This window comes from Spermophilus citellus (genome assembly GCF_964194105.1).
Source record: "Spermophilus citellus genome assembly, chromosome: 9".
Taxonomy (NCBI): Eukaryota; Metazoa; Chordata; class Mammalia; order Rodentia; family Sciuridae; genus Spermophilus; species Spermophilus citellus.
Window position 1 is genome coordinate 61,799,026 of NC_138191.1, and position 20,560 is coordinate 61,819,585.

At 40.3% G+C, this 20,560-nt stretch overlaps 1 protein-coding gene and 1 pseudogene across 2 annotated transcripts in view; one reads left to right on the top strand and one right to left on the bottom strand.

Annotated features, from left to right (window-relative positions):
* The window catches only part of LOC308656512 (guanylate-binding protein 6-like), a 21,290-nt pseudogene continuing 730 nt past the window's right edge, over positions 1-20,560 (top strand). Inside the window, exons 1-10 of the transcript XR_014024289.1 lie at positions 1-508; positions 845-1,062; positions 2,416-2,543; positions 4,333-4,442; positions 4,629-4,825; positions 6,449-6,694; positions 8,710-8,990; positions 11,391-11,601; positions 13,928-14,030; positions 14,355-14,658. The product of XR_014024289.1 is annotated as a guanylate-binding protein 6-like (transcript). The remainder of the gene's footprint in view (positions 509-844; positions 1,063-2,415; positions 2,544-4,332; positions 4,443-4,628; positions 4,826-6,448; positions 6,695-8,709; positions 8,991-11,390; positions 11,602-13,927; positions 14,031-14,354; positions 14,659-20,560) is intronic.
* Positions 9,843-10,749, bottom strand: LOC308656517 (biogenesis of lysosome-related organelles complex 1 subunit 4-like). The gene has a single exon (XM_081307693.1). It carries the CDS (start codon positions 10,418-10,420, stop codon positions 10,070-10,072), a length of 351 nt encoding a protein of 116 aa, XP_081163819.1. The 5' UTR covers positions 10,421-10,749; the 3' UTR covers positions 9,843-10,069.

The window sequence follows — 20,560 nt, forward strand, 5'->3', positions numbered from 1 at the left end:
CTAATTAAATCTTTGTTTTAAACAAAGTAATTCTGAATTATAGAGAAAGTTTAAGACTACATGAAAGTTCAGATATTTCTTCTCTTAGATTCATTCCTGGTGATATTTTGGACATCATTTATGTGCTTTTGTTTTACAAATGGAAGCATAGTTTTTCTATTTTCATTCCTATTCCAATTTTTAGTTGACAAAATAGCAGAGAACAAGACCTCTCATGTGTGCAGGCCTGACTCTACAGGAATAAGTGGAGTCCATTCCACCACCCTAATGGATCAGAGCATCATGCTGTTGGTAAAGGAGTGTCAATGGAAAGCCCCTGTATGATACTGATTAAGGAGCACAGGAAGCAATGTTGTTGACAAAGATCATTCTGTCAGAATGAGTGGTCACAAAGCATGGTGTAGGGAAGTGACATTCCTGGCTTCAAACGTTGGGACTCCCACTATTCACTAGATATGATGAAGCAAACTCCTCAGTCTTTCTGAACTTCATCTTGTACATATGCAAAGTGAGTATAAATAGCGTTAACTTTCAAAATTCCTGTAAACATCAATGAGCTCAGGTATGTAACACCTACGTGACAGCTTTGTATAGACTGTCAACGCATGATAAACATTGCTTGAATTTTATTTTTATTATGGAAGTAAAACCACTACTTCATTACTTCAGATTTTTTCATTTTACTTTTAACTTCAGATTTCTAGTAGAGGAAGCCCTATGCAAATGATATCCTACATTTTGTGCCATAGAAAAATATGGAAATACTCTGAGCTCCCTCCTGTCATAACATGTTTGATTAAACTTCAGGGGTTGGGGGAACTAATTTGCGATCTTATTTCTACAGGGAGGCCCTTTTATTTTTGTAGATCACCATGACGTCTGGACCAATTATGTTGGTCCCAGTGTGTCTGGTAGAAAACAACAATGAGCAGCTAAGGGTGAACCCGAAAGCCTTGAAGATTCTTCGCAAGATTTCTCAGCCTGTAGTGGTTGTGGCTATTGTAGGGCCTTATCGCACAGGAAAGTCCTACTTGATGAACCGTCTTGCTGGAGAAAACCTTGGTGAGTGAGGTCCCTCGGCAGGGCTATTTACTTCAATCCAGCTCTATCTGTCACTGCATCTTCAGGGTAACAAGGAGGGAGATTCTGAATCTCCTCTCCAACAAATCTAATTCTTTCCAGCAAAATTGCAGCCTTGTCAATGTGTCCAATGCTTTGATTTACATCTGTCATTTCAGCTTCCTGTAAAAGGGATATCCTTCATTTCTAGCAGCTTAGGACCTGAGCTCTTACAATGACCTTCACCCACCTGTGGTTTTCCTTTTTCCACTATCTTATTCTTATTAACTTGATGCTCTCTCTGAATTCTGTATCTCATTATGGCTGCCATATCACTGTTTTTTTTAAACTCTATCACAAGCAAAATTATATTGTCTCAATTTCCTTTTTCTACTTTCTTCCCACTTTTCAATCAACTCCTCTCTTTTCTTAAAACCCAACATTCCACTGAATTGCTCTTTCTCTTTCAATATATACCAATGACCCTATCTTTTCTGATTCAAAATGTTTCTTTTTATCCATCCCAGACCCTTGCTTAGCATCACTTCTCCTGTTTCACCAGCTTGCTCCTAAAAATACTTTCCTTTCTTATTATCTCTATACCACACACTCTTGGTTTCTTTCTATCTCTGAGTCTCCATCTCCATCTTTTCAAGGTACTCACAGGCTTTAGCCTCAGAAGGGCAGGTATTTCAGCCTCATTCAGTCCTATTGTATCTCCTGGAGCTTTAACTTATCGATAGTACCTGGAAAATAATAGTTACTTAATAAGTAATTGTTGACTAAATTTCTTTGTTTATTCCTCAGATGATTAAAAGGACTTGATCTAATTACAATACCATCACTAGCTTAACTTCCTTTTGAAGTCAGGGTGGTTGGACAGCTAAGAATCAAAGCATCTTTGTGTGTAGTGTAACTTCTTTCATCCAGTGCACTGGTGGGCCACACCAACAGGAAGGCACATTTTCTTACAATGGGAAGAGGAATTAGAAATTATGAACAAACCAAACTTTAAAATGTGGGAGAAGCTGACAGAGAAAAATATGGGTGTTTATGTGACACTTAAGTTGGATATCCTCAAAGAACAGAGAAGCATCATCTTTTTTTTTTCATTGAAATAAGTATTATTGTAAAACATAAATATAGTATATGCAACAACATATCCACACCCACTAAAAACAAATATTCACACACATATACATATGGATATACATGCTTATGCTTTATAAATATATGAAACGTACATGTAAATATATAAAATCAGAGAAGTAGTGTCTCGTATCACCGGCTCTTATGATCCTACAAGTGCGATTCTGTAGTTCAGGAGGTTCCTGAATATCTGCTCTTCGCTTGCAGGCTTTCCTCTGGGCTCCACAGTGCAATCTGAAACCAAGGGCATCTGGATGTGGTGTATGCCCCACCCCAACAAGCCAAACCACAGTCTGGTTCTTTTGGACACTGAGGGCCTGGGAGATGTGCAAAAGGTGAGGAAGAAGCTCAGACAGATCTTTTTTATTCTGGTATTTTTTCTTAGCTTTCCAGGATACTTTTTACTTCAACTTATGTATTTCATTCCTGAAATCCCCAAATGCTACTCTATGGGATGAGACTTACTTCGATCTCATTGAATTTATACCATATAATGTGATACGTTAGGTAAAATTGTATTCCTGAGAAGTGAATTGAACAGTTTCATCCATTTTAGTAAGCCTTTATGGAGAAGCTGAGATATAGGGTCTTGGGCAAGTACTCTTGATGAGGTAAAGGTCCTGCTCTCTCAGAGCCTTCAACTCTGTTGAGGAGATGGTGTGTATAAGTCAACTAGAATACCATGTGATCACTGCTTGGGTGTGAGTGAACCAGGTGAATTTCCTAGAAAGCAGACTAAGAGACACCAACAGGCAGGAGGTCTTTTAATTCAGGTTTTAGTTTGCCTATTCTTACGTTAGAGTGCAATTAAGACACCATGTCTATTTCTGTATCTGTCTCTCCCTCTTTTCCTCCTTCCCTATTTAGAGATTAAATTGGAAACAAGATCTATATTTCTGTAGGGTTCATTTCCTCCCAAGTTTAAGCAGATATTCTGTCCTTACTTATAAAACAACATACCAAAGATACGGTCTTGGTGCCAAAACCTATTGTTGTTTCTCTAAGTCCAACTTGTTCTGATCTCAGTCAATTTACTTCTTAAATAATTAGAATTTGGGAAATGCAGTATATTCATAATATTTTTTTTCTTTTCCAAATTCCCATATTCTGGATTTGAATTTCAGGATTTTCATTTCCTCAAGCAGGTAATAAAACATATCAGAGTTTTACTACAACTGACTGCTGGCTTCAGTGATTCAGTCAACACAAAAGCAGCTTTGCCTCTTCAAGGCTCTCACCATCTTGCCACAGAGCTACCTTTGAAGTCACATCTTCTGTATCTACCCTTGGCTCTGAGACAGTCAGACCTAAGAACTCTATGCTTATTTAATTCTAATGTTGATTTGGCTTCTGCAAGTATTTCTATTTTGCATACCCTTTTGTTATGTCCACATTTTATAAAAACTTCAGCACTCAGATGTAATTTCCAGTTATATTCTATGTCACATACAGTCATTTCCTACTTTCAGTAACTTTTGTTCTCATTGACACTTTCATTATTTTTATTCAATATAATAACTGTTCTTTTTACTTTAGATCCATTATTAATATGTAAACGCTTTAATTATGTTATTATCCTTGTTTGTTGTTGTTTTTAAATTAATGTATTATTAGATAATCACATAGATTGTAAAACTTGCTGTGCTTAAGTATGTTTTTCACCAAATAAACAAGGTGAGCAACATTTTTTAGTAGCTCACACATATATATGCTCTGTGGATTTGACTTAAGTGCTCAGTGGTGATTAGCACAGCATGTATTATGTGGCCCTCTTATTGTTAAGTGAGACTTGGTCTCTTACTACTAAGCAACTAGTTGCATATTGGACTCTGTTTTTTCAACCTGTATTTTCTTATTTCATCTCATTCAGAAAAAGAAGGATCATTTGAAGAAAGTATTGTTAGAATACTTCCATAGATGAGGAAACAGGGGTCACAGAAATTTCATTGCCAAAGCTGAGATTTAATTTTGTTTTCATGTTTTATTTTCTTTGTGTCAACACTGTGCTGTCTGTAATAACAAATGAAAAATAACTGAACAACAACAACAACAACAACAACAACAAAACCTGAATGAACATTGAAGGAAAAGATCATTCAGTGCTTGTTTTCACATGTTTTCCAGGGTGACCCTAAGAATGACACGTGGATCTTTGCCCTGGCTGTGCTTCTGAGCAGCATGTTGGTGTACAACAGCATGGGCACCATCAACAATGATGCCTTGGAGAAGATGCAGTATCCTTTCTAGTTTATTGAGAAATTGTGGAGGGAATGGAAACCAAGCTGAATCCTTCCCCCAGTGGCTGAGTTGCCTTTGGTAGGTCAGAGAGGACCCAGGGGAAGGGAGAGCATTCGTAATAATTTTTTAAGGGGAACAAGGAAATTGTGCCTGGCCGCTCCTTTTCCTTAGCCAAGTCCTAGTTATGTGACAGAACTCACAGAACTAATCAGGGTGAAGTTTTCCCAGAGACTTGATGGAGTAGAAGATTCCACAGAATTTGTGAGTTTCTTTCCAGACTTTGTTTGGACTGTACGGGATTTCACTCTGGAGCTGAACCTACATGGTCACCCCATCACAGAAGACGAGTACCTGGAGAATGCCTTGAGGATGATTCCAGGTATGTGAGCATGATGTGGGTCGGGAGCTGTCTAGTAAGGTCTAGTAAAGGATGATATTTGATAAACATTGTCCATCATCTCTGGGGTTGCATTGTACTTCAGACTAGCTCAGGTCTACAGAAATGACTGGGGTTGTGGGTTATTACTCTTTGATAAGTTCTAATGACTAGAGTTAACTCACCCAGTGATAGTAGGGCGTGAATGTGTACAAAGTTATTCCAAACCAATTTTCACTCAAAATAATTTGTACTTTAGCATTTAGCTTATGTCAGGCACTAAACCTTTCCAGATACCTGACATTGCTCTTTCTTTTGCTTCTCCTTTTTTTTTTTGTGGAAAAACAATGAGAAAAACAATGTACTAGTTAATTGTTAGTCATAGAATTACAACACAGAACCTACTTTGTTCAGTTTTATTTATTCTCCTTTCAGACATTGTTTTAGTCAGCTTTTTCACTGCAGTGACTAAAGGTCCTGACCAGAACAATTATAAATGAGGAAAAGTTTATTTGAGGACTCATGGTTTCAGAGGTCTTAGGCAGAACATCATGGCAGAAGAGTGTGAAAGTGGGACGCAGCTTCCATGATGATCAGGAAGCTGAGAGAGAGACTCCACTTGCCAGATACAAATATATACCCCAAAGCCACGCCCCCAATGCCTACTTCCTCCAGCCACACACCACCTGCCTTCAGCCACATGACGCCTGCCTCAACTCCATTAGGTGATTAAATCACTGATAGATTAAGGCTCTCGTAAACCAATCATTTCTCCTCTGAACCTTCTTGCATTGTCTCACTCATGAATTTTTGGGAGACACCTCACATCCAAACCATAACAGACATGTATTAACTTTTAAGAGAATGGCTAGTTATGTTTTCCATAAAAGCAACTTTACACTCCAAATAGGCCTCAACAGTCCCTTCCAAACTTTTTCAATACTTCTACTGTCTGCCAGAGCCTTCATTTGTTTCCCTACCATGTCATTCTCTTCATATTAGCACCTATGATGATACTGTTCTCAGTTAATAAATTATTCTAATGTATTGAATGTAGGTGGGTGAGTGTCTGATAAAACCCATGAGTTTATTAAGTAGAGACAAATTATATATCTTACATTTTGAGAGTTTATATTCTTTAGAGTTTATACCCAAACTACATAATCCTATTTGTTGTGTGAATAACAGTGATTACAGTTTTCCTTAACAATGTGTCATCTGTCTTATTTTAGTTATTGCTCTACTATCTTTATTTGTGGCTCCTCTTCATTCAGTCTTACAGTTGGACTTCCACTATCAGTACTATCAGAGCAGAAATTGATATGTAACCATCTACCAATCAAATCACTCCTGAAAATCTTATAAGCCAGGTGCTATCTTGGTTCAGTGGATATCAACCCAAGTTTTTCTTTTTTTTTTTTTTTATTCCTGGGCACATGCCTCCCACAATTCATTTACAGAGATGCATCACTGATATGAGTTTGATTTGCACTAAGCCATTGAATGAATATATAAAATTGGATCTTTAAGAAGATTCCAATGAACAATAATTCCAAGTCATGGTATGCTTGAGATGCCTTGTCCCTAGTTTGTGCTCAGGGTGACTCTGCTTTTCCTCTTCCTCAGGTGATAATGATAAAGCGAAAAATACTAACACATCAAGGGATTGTATTAGGCGTTTCTTTCCCAACTGGAAGTGTTTTGTCTTTGACCGGCCAAAATACGAAAAGGAGCTCCTAGCTCATATTGAGGACGTGTTGGAAAATCAACTAAATCCTGAATTCCAGGAACAATCAAAAAATTTCCGTTCTCACATCTTAACCCACGCAAAGATCAAGACCCTCAGGGAAGGAGTCAAAGTCACTGGGAATCGTGAGTTTACTTTTCTTAAATGATACTTCTGTGTGGTCTAATATTTGTTGAATCATAGTACATGCTATTCAGTTTTTTATTTATTTTTATACAGAAGCATATAGACTATTTATCAATATTCATATACCACATGAAAATGTGCAAGTGTTCATGTCATAGGATTTACAAAATCCTATTATTTATTTTATTTTCCAAAACTTCAAACATCACTGGTATGGACAGTTCCTACATATATGAAGGTACCCATCATGGATGAAATAGAAGTGATAGGGTCAAAAACAGACTGCATTGTCTTTTCACGGGAGGTCCTGTGAAAAGGGAGACTATCTGGCAGTTTAAACCAGTCCAAAATAAATGTTAGCTTATGAGGCCCTGAAAATCCTTTGAATGCTTGATAATTAGAAATAAATGATTTTTGGATTCCCCTACTTCCTTAGTCTATCTGTTTATCCTACTTTTCTCTTCAGATATATAAACAAAAAATAGTTTCTGTTTTTCCTGAACAACCATGATTATTTTATTTTTTTTATCTTTCAAAAGAGAAAGAAGAATCACAATATTATGGTATTTGTAAATAATCACAATTCCTTACTAATGGGATGTGGGCTTGAGGAACCTGCCTAGATCCTACCTCCTTTAGTCCCTTGTCCACATGGATTTTCATGGTTCAGTTGCTTTCATCACCGTAACCATTTAAAACTCAGCTTTGTAAAGATCTCAGACCATATCTTTAAAACTTTTTAGAACATTATAGTTAGTATAGTAGTTGGGTTCCTCCCAACAAAATCACACATGCATGGAGTTCAATTTCAGTTCATATCTGCCCTTCTCTCTTCCCTCCTCCCTTCCCCCATTCTCCTTCCTCTTCTCCACTGATCTTCCTATCACTCACCTTTTTATTTATATTTGATTAATTCTTTCTATTTATATATAAAAGTGAGATTCCCTGTGGTATATTTATGAATGTACTTAGCATGATTTTAAAAAATTCATTCCACATTTTTCTATTTCCCATCTCTTTTCTCTCCCTCTCAATTTCCTTCTTCTATTCCATGATCTTCTCTATATTTTTATATATTTAATCCCCTCTCTTTCATTTCTTTATTTTGCCCTAGCTTCCCCATATAAAAGAAAACATTTGACTCTTGATTTTATAAGACTGACTTATTTCAGTTAGCATGATGTTCTCCATTTCCATGAATTTACCAACAAATGATATAATTTTATTTATTTTTTGTGGCTAAATACAACTCCATTGTATATATGGAGTTGTATTTAGCCACAATAGGTATATATACACCATAATTTCTTATCCCATTTATTAATTGAAGGATACCTGGTTTGATTCCATAATTTGGGTGTTGTGAATTTTGCTACTATAAATATTGAGGTGGCTGTATTGCTATAGTATGCTGATTTTAGTACTCTTGGATTAACACCAAGAAGTGGGATAACTGGGTCATAATCATCTAAATCAGATTTTAGATGAAGGTTGGTATTCAATATTTTAAACTGTTAAGTCCCAGTGAGTAATAGAATGAAGAAAAGGTGTGAAATTGTATGTGCTGATAGAAAAAGTATGCAAGGCATGTGTTTATCTTTGTCCTTTGGACTATTATTTAAAAATACCTTAAACTGGGAGTATGAAACAACATACATTTTTTTTCTCCAGGTTTTGTAGGCTGGGAACTCCAAAATCAGGGTGCCAACATGGTAGAGTCTTTGAGAACTCATCCAGGTTGCAGATTGCTGAGTTCTTGCTGTGACCTCACATGGTAGAAGGGGCAATTTAGCTCTCTGGGGTCTCCTGTAACATACTAATTCTGTTCATGAGAACTGTTCCCCCATTGTCTCTAATCACTTCACAGAAGGCACCACCTCCTAGTTCCATCACCTTCATGGTGGGAATTAATAATCAGTCCATGGTGTTATGTGTGATTTTAAAAACAGTCTCAGACTCTTGTATCCTATTGAGTGAGAACTTGACATGCATACCTATTCTCGGCCTTATTCAGGGCTGGGGAGTTTGGTGGAGACCTATGTGAATGCCATCAACAGTGGAATGGTGCCTTGTTTGGAGAATGCAGTGACCAGTCTGGCCCAGCGTGAGAACTCAGCAGCTGTGCAGAAGGCAGCCGACCACTACAGTGAGCAGATGGCCCAGCGGGTGCAGTTCCCCACAGACACACTCCAGGAGCTGCTGGAGGTGCACGCAGCCTGTGAGAGGGAAGCCATCGAAGTCTTCATGGAGCACTCCTTCAAGGATGATAAGCTGGAGTTCCAGAAGAAGCTGATGGTAATTACCCTTAGCTTATACCTTTCCTGATCTTGTCCTGGAATAAGGTTGATAGTCTTTTTGTGTGTGTGTGTGGTGCTAAGGATGAAATCCAGGGCCTTAAACATTTTAGGCAATCACTCCACCACTGAGCCACATCCCAAACCCCTAGGCCTCACATTTTTATTCCAGGGTTTGTATCCTTCTTATCTCAGAAATAACCTAGATTTTTGTGGGTAACAAGACTCTGCAGGCTACAAGTGCTCTCTTTATCTAAAAGATGACACTTTGTTTTCTATTGCTGCAAAACAAATGCTCATGTACTCAACAGCCTAAAATAGCATGCATTCATTAGCTCACAGTAAGGTTAGATCCCAGCATAGGGTATGTGGGGGTTCTTCTCAGTGCCTCACAAGCTGAAAACAAGATATAAAATGGGCTTAGTTCTCATCTGGACACCTGGGTACCCTTTTCATCTTCAACATACCAGTGATGCATCCCATCTTTCCTTCCTTTCTAGTCTCTCTGTTTTCCCTTCTGCCACAGCTGGAAAAAACTGTTCTAATGTGCAGATGTGGTTAGGTTCAATAGGGTACTGTTCATTTATTATATTCATCCTGTGTAATGCCACATATTGTAACCATAGGATTACTAACCATCATATTCACAGACCCGGGGACAAGGCAGGAAGTGGAGAGAACTCTCAGGTGACAACTTTTTTTTTTTTTTTTTTTTGAAATAATAACAAAGCTTTACTGGCTCAGTAGTTTTTCTTATGATCATATAAATATATAAATCTTGAAAAGGTAATACTGTTGAGTAGTAAAATCCGTAAAAATAACAGTTTTGCCAAAGTGCACAGATTAAGTTCATTCATTTTGCTTCCCCATCCCCCACCAAGCAGCTAGATGAGAACTGGAAGACACAGGAAAACTGCACTTTTACGTGGAATAATGAATATACTGAGAATTTGTTTGCAGAAAATAAACTTCAAAACTCCATGCTCCACATCCTAAACGCCTATGAGTAGGCCCTTTAATTAACTTAATACTTGGGATAAGTGTCTCGCTTGGGGTCCTCCTGCGCAGGGGCCACGGGACTCAGAGCTGGGGTCTGTCAGGGCAGCAGGGGAAGTGGTCTTCAGTGCAGAACAGGACCAGCGGCTTGTAGGGGGCGCGCGGCGGCCTCGCGGGGGCCGGCTTGGTGAAGAAGGAGGACACACTGATGGTGTGCAGGAGCTTCTGGAAGGCCCGGGGGAAGGCCCCCAGCTCGGCTTCAGCCCTGGTGACCTGCTCCTCCATCCTGGCCAAGCTGCTGCCGATCATCCGCACGAAGGCCTCGAGCTTGTCGATCTTGCTGTAGATGCTCCGCATCTCCGTGGCCTTCGCGTAGATGCGAGGCACGCCCTCGCTGACCACGTGGGATGAGTCTCCGCGGATCATGTCCAGCATGCCCACGAACTCGTCCACTCTGGTGAGCAGGTCCTCGAGGCTAGCGTCCAGGGCCTCCACCTCGGGCCGCGTCCCGGCCCCGGGCAGCAGGCAGGCGGCTTAGCCCGCGGCGGCGCGGCGCAGGAGCGGCAGGTCGCGGCCAGGAGCGCCGGCCTCCGGGCCCTCGTCCTCCCACGGCCCCGAGGCGCTGCTGTGGCTCTGGGACACGTTACCGCTGTCCCCGCTCCAGGCGGTGCCCTGCGGCTCGGCCTCCTCCTCCCGCGAGGGCCCTCCACCCTCGGGGGAACCTCCATGGCCCGCTGCCGGCGCCCGCGCGCCGCGCTCCCGGACCCCCTCAGGTGACAACTTAGTTCGGCTGATCAGATGCACCTTCACTGAAAGTTTTTCTTTCAGACCATTTAGGACAGATCTTAATTTGACAAAATTCTCTTATTTCATATTGAGGAAAATCCAGCTGGATTGTAACTTCCAAATAGAAACAAACAAACAAATGCACCTATTCTTATATCCTCACACACTGAAACTGTCACGGAAAGAACTTGCAAAGCAGTCAAAACTCTGCTCAGAATATACTTGTTTCTGGTGGGTAGGTGTGCCATGCATATATTTTCATCTGTAGCAACACGCATTCTCTGAGGGGAATTTTACTTCAACCAGAATTAAACATTAAACATTTTATTAGTGATTGTTAGGGTTTCGGTTGCTGTTAATCATACTATTACTAAATAAACTATAGAGTTTATGTCTTCCAACTCCATCATTTCACATATATTGAGACTGACATTGAGGTAAGAGACTTTTCAGAGTCACACAATGGATTGGCCAGACCTGGGACTGAAGCATGTCTCCTGACTCCTTCTATGTTCCAGTCCTCTTTGAGGCGGTCAGACTGCTTTTTCTGAGGGGATACCAGTTGGGCCTTCCTTCTAACAACTTCTTTGTATTTTACTTCCCTACATTTCCCTTCCAGGACACCATAGAGAGAGGAAAAAACTCTCCTGCTGCAGAATGAAGAGGTATCTGTCAACTGCTGCGAGGCTCGGCTGAAGCAGCTTTCAGGGCCCCTGATGCGAAGCATCTCAAGGGGAGCATTCTCTGTTCCTGGAGGCCATAGGCTCTACTTAGAAGCAAAGAAGAAGGTAGAACTTCAGTACAATCTAGGGTCCAGGAAAGGAGTGAAGGTGAGGAGTAAGGGGAGGGGAGAGGGCCAGTATGTGGTCAGAGGGTCTGTGCTGCTCCTTCTAAAACTAAGCTGCCACCATTATTTGTGAAACAAAAGCAGAGAATGGCTATATGTTGACATTTATATAATTTTATATCCCCTGTTAGTTAGATCCTCTTAAGTAAACCAGAAACAGTTCTTCCCAGAGAGGGTTTAGAACCAGGAATTCAGGTGAAACCAACCATTTCTTTTACTTATCAGAAAAGCGGTTTTAATTTTTTTCTGCTAAAACACAGAAGGTACAATATGAAAGAAATGACTTTGTTCTTGTGAGGCTTAACATATTTCAGTTGGACAAATAATAGTCAATGGTATATGAAGTGATAAGTTTATCATAAGTTAACGGTAACTGGTGTGTACTCATAGTAGCAGAGAATGATGATGGATGTAGTTGTTAGGAAACATTGAACATTCTCTTCCTACACCAGGTACAGGTTCTGGTGATTTCCTTACATTACCTATTTAATTCTCAGAATACACAAAGTACATATTACTATCTTCCATATTAATACCCTTAAGAAAAGTAGTGCATAGAGGGCCTAATACGTGACCTAAGATCATAACAGCCTGCCAGTGACAGAGCTCATGGAGCAGCCATTTTAAACTCAGAATTTATTTTTAAGGTGGGGGGATAGGGGGATACTCCTACTGCACCCCTTCAGATTCTTCCAGCTATTCTACAAGGTTCCCTTTTTCCCACATCCTCAGCAACATCTCTTGTCTTTGACTAATTGATAATAGGCTTCCTCACAGATGTACTAAGATCTCATTGTAGTTTTCATTTGTGTTTCACTGGTATTAGTGATGTTGAGCACTTTTACAAATATCTGATTAACATTTGAATTTCTTCTTTGAAAAATGTTTATTCAGGTCCTTTGCCCATTTTGTAATCAGGTTATTTATTTTTTTTACTGTTGAGTTATGATTTTCTAATATGCTTTGTATATTACCCCTTATCAGATATATGGCTTACAAATATTTTCTCCCATTCTATACATTGTCTTTTTAATTTGGTTAGTGGTTTCCAGGCTGTGCTGAAACTTTAGTTTGTTGCAGTCACATTTATTTTACTTTTTGTTTTTGTTGCCTGTCTTTTGGTTATAAATACAAGAAATCTTTGTAAAGGCAAATGTCAAGGTTCCCCCCCTAAGATTTCTTCTAGGAGTTTTATAGTTTCAGGTCTTATGTTTAAATATTTAATAAACTTTTAGTTCATTTCATAGAAGGCATAAGATAATGGTTCAATTTCATTCTTTCCTGGCTCTCTATTCTGATCCACTGGTGTATGTGTCTGTTTTTATGGTAGTACCATGCAGTTATGAATACTAAGTAATACAACTATACATATCATATATGTGATAGAATATCATTCAGTCTTAAAGAAAAGTACTGTCAATGACGACAACATGGATTAACCTAGGGACATTGCACTATATGAAATAAGTCAGCCACAGAAAGATAAATGCTGCATGGTTCATGTTCAGTGGCGCCAATCAACAAAAGGAGCAAAAAGCCATTAAGCTCATATTAACACAGTGTTCAGTTAGAGTAGAATAGTGATTAGCAGGGCCTGAGAGAGGGGAAGGGAGATACTGGTAAAATATATAAACATGCAGGTATAGATGAGTAAGTGCTGCCCACCTGATGTACAAATGTGACTGTAGTTAAAATACTCTATTGTGTACCTTAATGTTACTAAGATAGTAGGCCTTGTGCATTCTCATGACAATGGAAAATGTAACTGTGTGATGTGATCAGCATGAAAACTGGCTTGATTGTAGGAACCATTCAACAATGCAGTCATATATCAAACATCATGTTATATAACTTCAAAGTATACAATTTTTATTTGTTAATCTCAACAAAGCTGAAAAGAAACTCAGAAGGCAGCCTAGAAAAGCTTTCTAGTATAGGAGGTGGAAGACACAAGTCAAACAAACTGTAGATATGATGCTAGTTAAGGAAGGCTAGAAAAGATCCAGAAAAAGGATGTGCACATACCACAAACAATGGAGAGGGTACGTGTTTGTAGAACTGCTCTTACATATGACTGGGGTGGCTGGTGGGCAGCACTCAGGGGAGAGGAGTCTGCTGTAGAGGGTTTTCATGTCTCACCAGAGCACGGACTTTTGTTGTGTCCTTAGAAGGACAGGAATCTCTATGGGATCCTAACTAAGAATGATGCAAAATAAAGTCCGTTTTGTGGTCTATTGAATAATAACTTCCTTATCAGAAGACTAGATCTTTGATGCCTAAAATGTTTTTGTTCCTTCTTGGTTCCCCAGGCAAACTAGGTCCTTCAGAGCTTCCTGCAGTCACAGTTTACCATAGAAAAATCCATCCTGCAGTCAGATAAAGCCCTCACTGCTCAAAAGAAGGCCATAGCAGGTACAGGGGAGGTCACAGCTCTTACAGAGTGGGGAGGTTCCTGCATAGACTGACTGACTGGACAGGAAAACCTTCCTGAAACCAGAAGATTCTTCCTGCTGTGGACAGCACATGCTCTGCTAAATCTGAGAGCAACAGGGGAGGCCAGCAAATCAGTTTTTCATCACATTTGGAAACATACTGTGGCTATCATGGCTAAAGGGAGGATTCAGATATCCCTCTTGCTTTTTCTGAAATAAGTTTGGTTTGTGAAGCTAGGATAGTAGAGCTCAGACCTGACTGTTTTTGTGTTTTTTTTCCCTCCCTAAAACTTTTGTGGAACAGTTGAGCGGCTCAAGAGGGAGGCAGCTGAGAAGGAACAGTAGCTGCTAAGACAGCAACAGCAAGGGCAGCAGGAAAAGATGGAAGCACAAAAGGGAAGCTTAAAAGAACACATTGCTCAGCTGGAGAAGAAGTTGGACAGGAAAATGGAGAACCTCCTGAGAAGGTTGGAAAGGAATTTGGACCATAAGCTAAAGGTGAGCCTGGGCAGGGCCTGGCAGTGCCTGACAGACAGTGCCCTGGTTCCTCAGGAAGGGAAGTACCAACATGTTAAGCATGGACGTGATTTCAAAGGGAAACTCAAAAGGTGCATGTTTCACTAACTCCTCATGTATACCTGCATCCTCCTGAAGTCTGTAAATCTCTGAGACTCCAGCACCTTGTATATTGATAGAATTCAGAGTATACAGTGTTCCCCAGGGTGATGGATTAAGGTTTTTTGAGATTACAGGGTGGTCTTACTGTGTCCCAGTTGAATAGTGTTTTAGCCCATTGGTCTTTTTAGGATTCTTGGCACAACCATCAAAGAGATCAAAATTAGATCCATCTGAACTGCACATATCACCTTTGACCTGATATAAAGTGGAGGATCTTTGAAAGCTCTGAATTTGCTCCATTTATTTCTATAGCCTGATTCTTTCTACAACAAAAATAAATTAAAGTCTTTGTCCCAACCAGGAGCTTGATAACTAGTGTTCTCTACTAGGTATTTCCTATTATTTGTTAGAAGATCATAGCCATGCTACTTCAGTGGAACTGATAATTCATTAGATCTCAATCTGTGTGCCAAGAGGAATTCTCTTTTTTGGGGATTTTAAAATCATGAACAATGGCATATATTAATTGTACAAGTTAATGGAATTTACCATGATATTTCCATACATGCATATACTGTGCATTGATCAGGTCCATAGATCCTTCTTCTATCCTTTTCCTCTCTCCCTTCCTCCCTTATAGTTTCAGACAGGATCTCACTAATTTATTGAGATTGGCTTTGAGTTTATGATCCTCCTGCCTCACACTCCCAAGCCTCTGGGATTAAAGGCATGGACTCCCATTTCTAAAATTGTAATTATCATATTTGTGCACCCAGCTTTCTTTCAGGAGACTTTAATTGAAAACTGTCCTGAAGGCTGGGATGTGTTTCAGTGGTAGAGCACTTTCCTTGCATGCTGAGGCCCTGGGATTGAGCTCCAGTGCTAGAGAGAAGGAAGGAAGGAAGGAAGGAAGGAAGGAAGGAAGGAAGGAAGGAAGGAGGAAGGAGAGAAAGGGAAAAGTGAGGGAGAGAGGGAGGAAAAAGGAATGGAAGGAAGGAAGGATCAAAGAAAGGAAGGCAGGTAAGGAAAAAGATCAGGAAAAGAAAATTATAATGAACACCAATTAAAATGTCTTCTGCTAACCTACATATTAGTCATTCAATACAGGAACCAAAACCCTTGTATGACTATTTAAATTAATTAAAATTCTACAAAATCAAATTTCAGTATCTCAGTACCACCACTTATTTCAGAGCTTAGTAACCACATGGGCTGGTGGCTATCATACCTGACAGTGCAGTGCAGATACTGTACATTTCTGTCATGGCAGAAAGGTCTATTGGACAACACTGATAAAGAGGAAGCATCACATCAAGATACTGGTATTGTGGATGTGTTAAAGAATATTCAATAAAATTAAACACCATACATGTTAAAAAAAACACTTAGCAAATTGTGACCTACAAGAGGACATCCTGAAACCAAAAAAATAAAAAGGACCTTCTTAACAAGCCAGTCAAATCAGCAGCATCTCATTCATGATGTTGGCAAAATAACATCATTTGGAAAATAGCCTCTTTGCTGTGTATATACAAAAAGCATCGGAATGAGTTTAAAAGTCCCAACTCTTGTATACAAATCTGGGTTGATTATCAATTGAATGTTACAAATAGAAAACCAACCAGGAAAACTAGTTCATCTAATGCATAATAGCACAGCACTAAAATAACAGACTGGAAATTCTTCCATGAAACAAAGCCAAGTGAGGGGTGTGTTAACACAGTGAAAGTTCTTTCTTGACTAACTGCTCAACAGGGGTCAAACTAGACTTCTGAAATTCATAAGGAATTTTCTAACTTTTTTTGGCTGTGGTCTGCCTTTAGTGAATATACATATGTGAATATACTTTTTAAACTATATTTCACTCAATTTTCTCTCATATATTTTTGTTGTAAGAGTTCATAAACACTGATTTAAAAAACTACTTCTTGCTACTGCAGTTCTAGATACTAGTAGAGCTAAATTCCAATTGATATATGAAAATAGGGTCCTATTGATATCTTTGATCTTAAATCTGGTATCAGTAATCATAAGGTATAAAAACCACTGCACTGAAGTTTAGTAATTCCTATTTATTACATGCTGGGTATTATACAAAGTGCTTAATTCCATTTATTTTATTTACTTCTGTAACAACTCTGTGTTATGAAGTAGGTAGTATTAATCCTATAGCCTAACAGGCTGATTTTAGTTCAATAATGTGCTCCCAATGAGTCATTCAGTCAGAATTTGAACCCAGCTAGCTTCCATTAATTTTACTATCCCAAGATCTAGAGCTCCTAATGAGGAATATTAAGAAAAGATAAGTTAAAATTTTTAATTTTGACTGCTTATTACATACCAAGTAATTCTAAGCCTGTTCCTTAGTAGATCATTAAGACCACATGCCAACATATCTCCACATAGGAGTCAGTCTTCACAGAGGAAGGCAGGTAGAGCTAGTGCAGTGGACTTGCCCAGGGCAGAACTGGAGCAGGAGCTGAGCCAGCACCCAGGCAGCTGGCTGCAGAGCCTGCACTCTTCATGGTGCTAGAAGTTCTGCAGGACTGTAACTATGTTCTGCTGTTTACCATCCAACCACAATGGCTCAGCTCCCTTCTATCAATGTGGAGAAGGGCCCAGGAGAGCAAATCACATGAGCAGTGCCTGGGAACCAGGGAAGAGAGGCCAGCAGCCTCAGGTGAAGAAGGAGGTCAAATGAGATGATGACCTGCAAATGATGCTGGTGGGCCCCTGTCTGCAAACCACTGCCCAAGAATATGGGAGAAGGAGCAGGTGGCAGGGATGAGGACCATGGGCTATGAACAGGGCCATTGGAAAGCCATCAGACCACTGGAAAGGCACACAGTTCCACTATCTCAGGATATATAGTAGACAATAAGAAATGTTGATCTTAACCAGGTGATGGTGAAGTGTACTGAGAATTTATTAGGTGAGTTACTGTTCTAAGCACTTTTCATCTCAACAAACTCAAAGGAACTCCTAGTTGATCTACATAAGAGTCGGCCCTTCCTCATTCTATGATTGCAAGAAGAGTTTGTGGTGCTATTTAGTCCAGGGCTAGTGCAGATGGTGTGAAAAGTTTGGTCACGTGGGAAAATCCTCAGGGAGGTGGCTTGATAGGGCATCCAAGGGCCATGCGTGGGGATGGAGGCAGGGAGCTCTGGCCCTCTCTTGCCATGCATTTGGCGGGAGATTGAGTCCTGGAGACTGGAGGAAGCGCGGGGATGAGTGTGGGATGGCGGTGGTCGCTCTGGCGCTGCATTGGGCTGGGGACTGCAGAGATGGCTGCTGACCAATTGCCATCCAGGGTCAGGGCGGCCACAGGGTCATGCGGTGGTCCCAGAGGGGAGGCGGCTGTGGGCGGGGCGGGGTCTTCCAGGAGGATTGAACCTTGGGATGGGCGCCCAGGAGCGGTAGACGTCAGGAGCGGGCACTATGGGAACTGGAACACTGTGGTCCTTGGTGATCAGTGAGCAGTTGGAGCGGGAGGACGTCGCTGAGGCAGCTGCGGACCAGAGCCATACTCGTGATACTCAGGATACTCACGGGTTAACTTGACTTTTCCTTCTTGGTTTTCGGGTCTTCACAATCGTGTTTCCCACTGGGATCTTTTTGTAAGTGTTGTGACATTTCCTGAAATTTCATTCTGATGAGTACCTAGGTAAAGAAACTAACAAGTGCTGTTCCCTTTTTACTTTTTCTTTACCCACTTCACCTCATCTAGGCCTTGGTTGATGACTACTTTGGGGAGGGGAGAGGGGTCTAAAGGTGCAGGGACACTCTCCTTGCCTTTATTTCTGAGTGCCCCCTCTGTTGCCTCTCTATCCTACCTCTTCTCTGTCCTTTCCTTATTACTGTCCCTTCTGTTTCCATTCACCATTTTTCAACCATGACCTTAGCACACAAAGTTAGGGTGTAAATTGGAATTGATAAGCTGGGAGATCCCAACTGCTACAAGGAGAGTATGTCCCTGTGAGTATGTGGCCAGGATACCCCAAGACCCTGTGGGTGATAAAAATCTGGTGTTCCAAAGGTCGCCCCCCTTCTGTGGAAACCAAGTGGACCAGGACTGTCCTTTTCTTTGAGTCAGACAGGTGCTGGTTTATTTCACTTTTTCACTACTGTCCCTGCCTTGGAGACCAAGGAGAGGGTTCCACACTGAGTCATTTGGATCTTTGACATCCACTGAGTTCTTTGGATCCTTTGGGGGAAGGGAGGAGTGTTAGGTGTTTTGTGAATATTCCAAGACCATTTCTAAACAGCAGGCAGCTTTTGTTCTATATCAGTTTTGTTCTTTTCTTCTTTGGGTTCACTTCACCTCCTTATTGAGTTTGGGTGTAGGGGTCTCCGTCTTCATGAAAAATAATTCAAAATTAGATGTGAAGGTGAGTATTTAGGATGAGTAAATAAATCACAGCACATTATACATGTGTGTCTTTGAGATTTAGATCCTTTTCCCTGCAGTGAGTTCTTTAAGCAGTTTGCCAGAAATGCCAACTTATTGTTAGAACTGTGCAAGTGAGGAACAGTGACACTTAAGCCTCATTAGGTTGACAATACCTATAGCTCTGGTCTCATGATTTTGATAAAACCTTTCAGACTGAATTTGAAGAAAGCCTGATGGGCCCAGGTAGAAAAGTTTCAGCCCCCAAGTTGGGAGGAGATTGAAGTTTAGCTGAGTTGAAGAATCACTATTCAGTGAATGTAGGGTAACACCAGCCCACTCCACCTCCAGAAAATAGAACAACTTCTCAATTATCATCCCCTTCCCCTCCCACCTGCAAAAGTCCTTGACCTAGGAATGTGGGCCTTTACAACTGCTCTTGGTCCCAGGGGGTTAGTACTACCGTTGAACAAAGATGATTCCCAGAAGGGATTCTGGAAGAATTCTGATGCTCGTTGATCAAAATTTATCACCATTCACTCTGAAAATTTAGCAGGGTCTCACTTTATGCTAGACAGACTCCCTGTAGAACCTTTCCATTTAATGAGTGGCAGAATACAATAACAAATACTAGAGCCAAAGGAATGATTATTTTCAATGGAGGGAATGAAGTGATATTTTTGTGTGAGCTTGAAAGTGAAAGGTAACTTTAATAAGCACAGAAGTGGGGAGGCTTTCTGCACAGAATTGCTGGTTATCTCTAATGTCTACCAGGATCTCACTGCTTTGACAGTGCAGCCATGTGCTCTGAGCCATTGAGGAATCTGAAAGAAAGCTCTGTAGGTGGCCAGAATGTGCAGGTGTCTCAGATCAAGCCAGAACCAATTGATTTGTGACAACAAGTCACAGACAATATCTCTGAAGAGTAGTTGGTTTGCTGTTTCTTTTTAATTTCCCACTCACTTTCATCATGGTGATGAGTCACACACATAAAGATAACTCATGTGTGTAAAGAATCCAGGGGATTGATAAAGGTTGGGAGCACATTCTGGTCTTTTCTGTGGAAAGTGGTATGTGTTTTATTAATTGTCTTTATTATTACGTGATAAGGAAATGAGCCACCTTGCTCATAGAGCAGATATTCAGCAATAATGCCTCCCTTGATAAGAGTTTTATTTTTCTTGAAGAAAGTTTCAGGATGTATTGCTGAGAAAGTTTTCAAATGTCACAGTCTTCCTTTTTATTTTATTTGTTGTGGTGTTACATATTGAACCAGGGCTTCAGGCATGCTAGGCAAGCACTCCACCACTGAACTACAGTCTAGTCCCATAGTCTTCCTTTGAAAGGAAGAAGTAGGAACTAATTAACATGTTTATAGAAGTGTTAGGGAAGGGTAAGTTCAGTTTCAACTTCAGGGTGTATGCAGACAGAACCTTCCATAATTTTACGTACAATATATTTCTCTAATATTCATTCAGTACCACCATGATGTCACATCTGTGCTT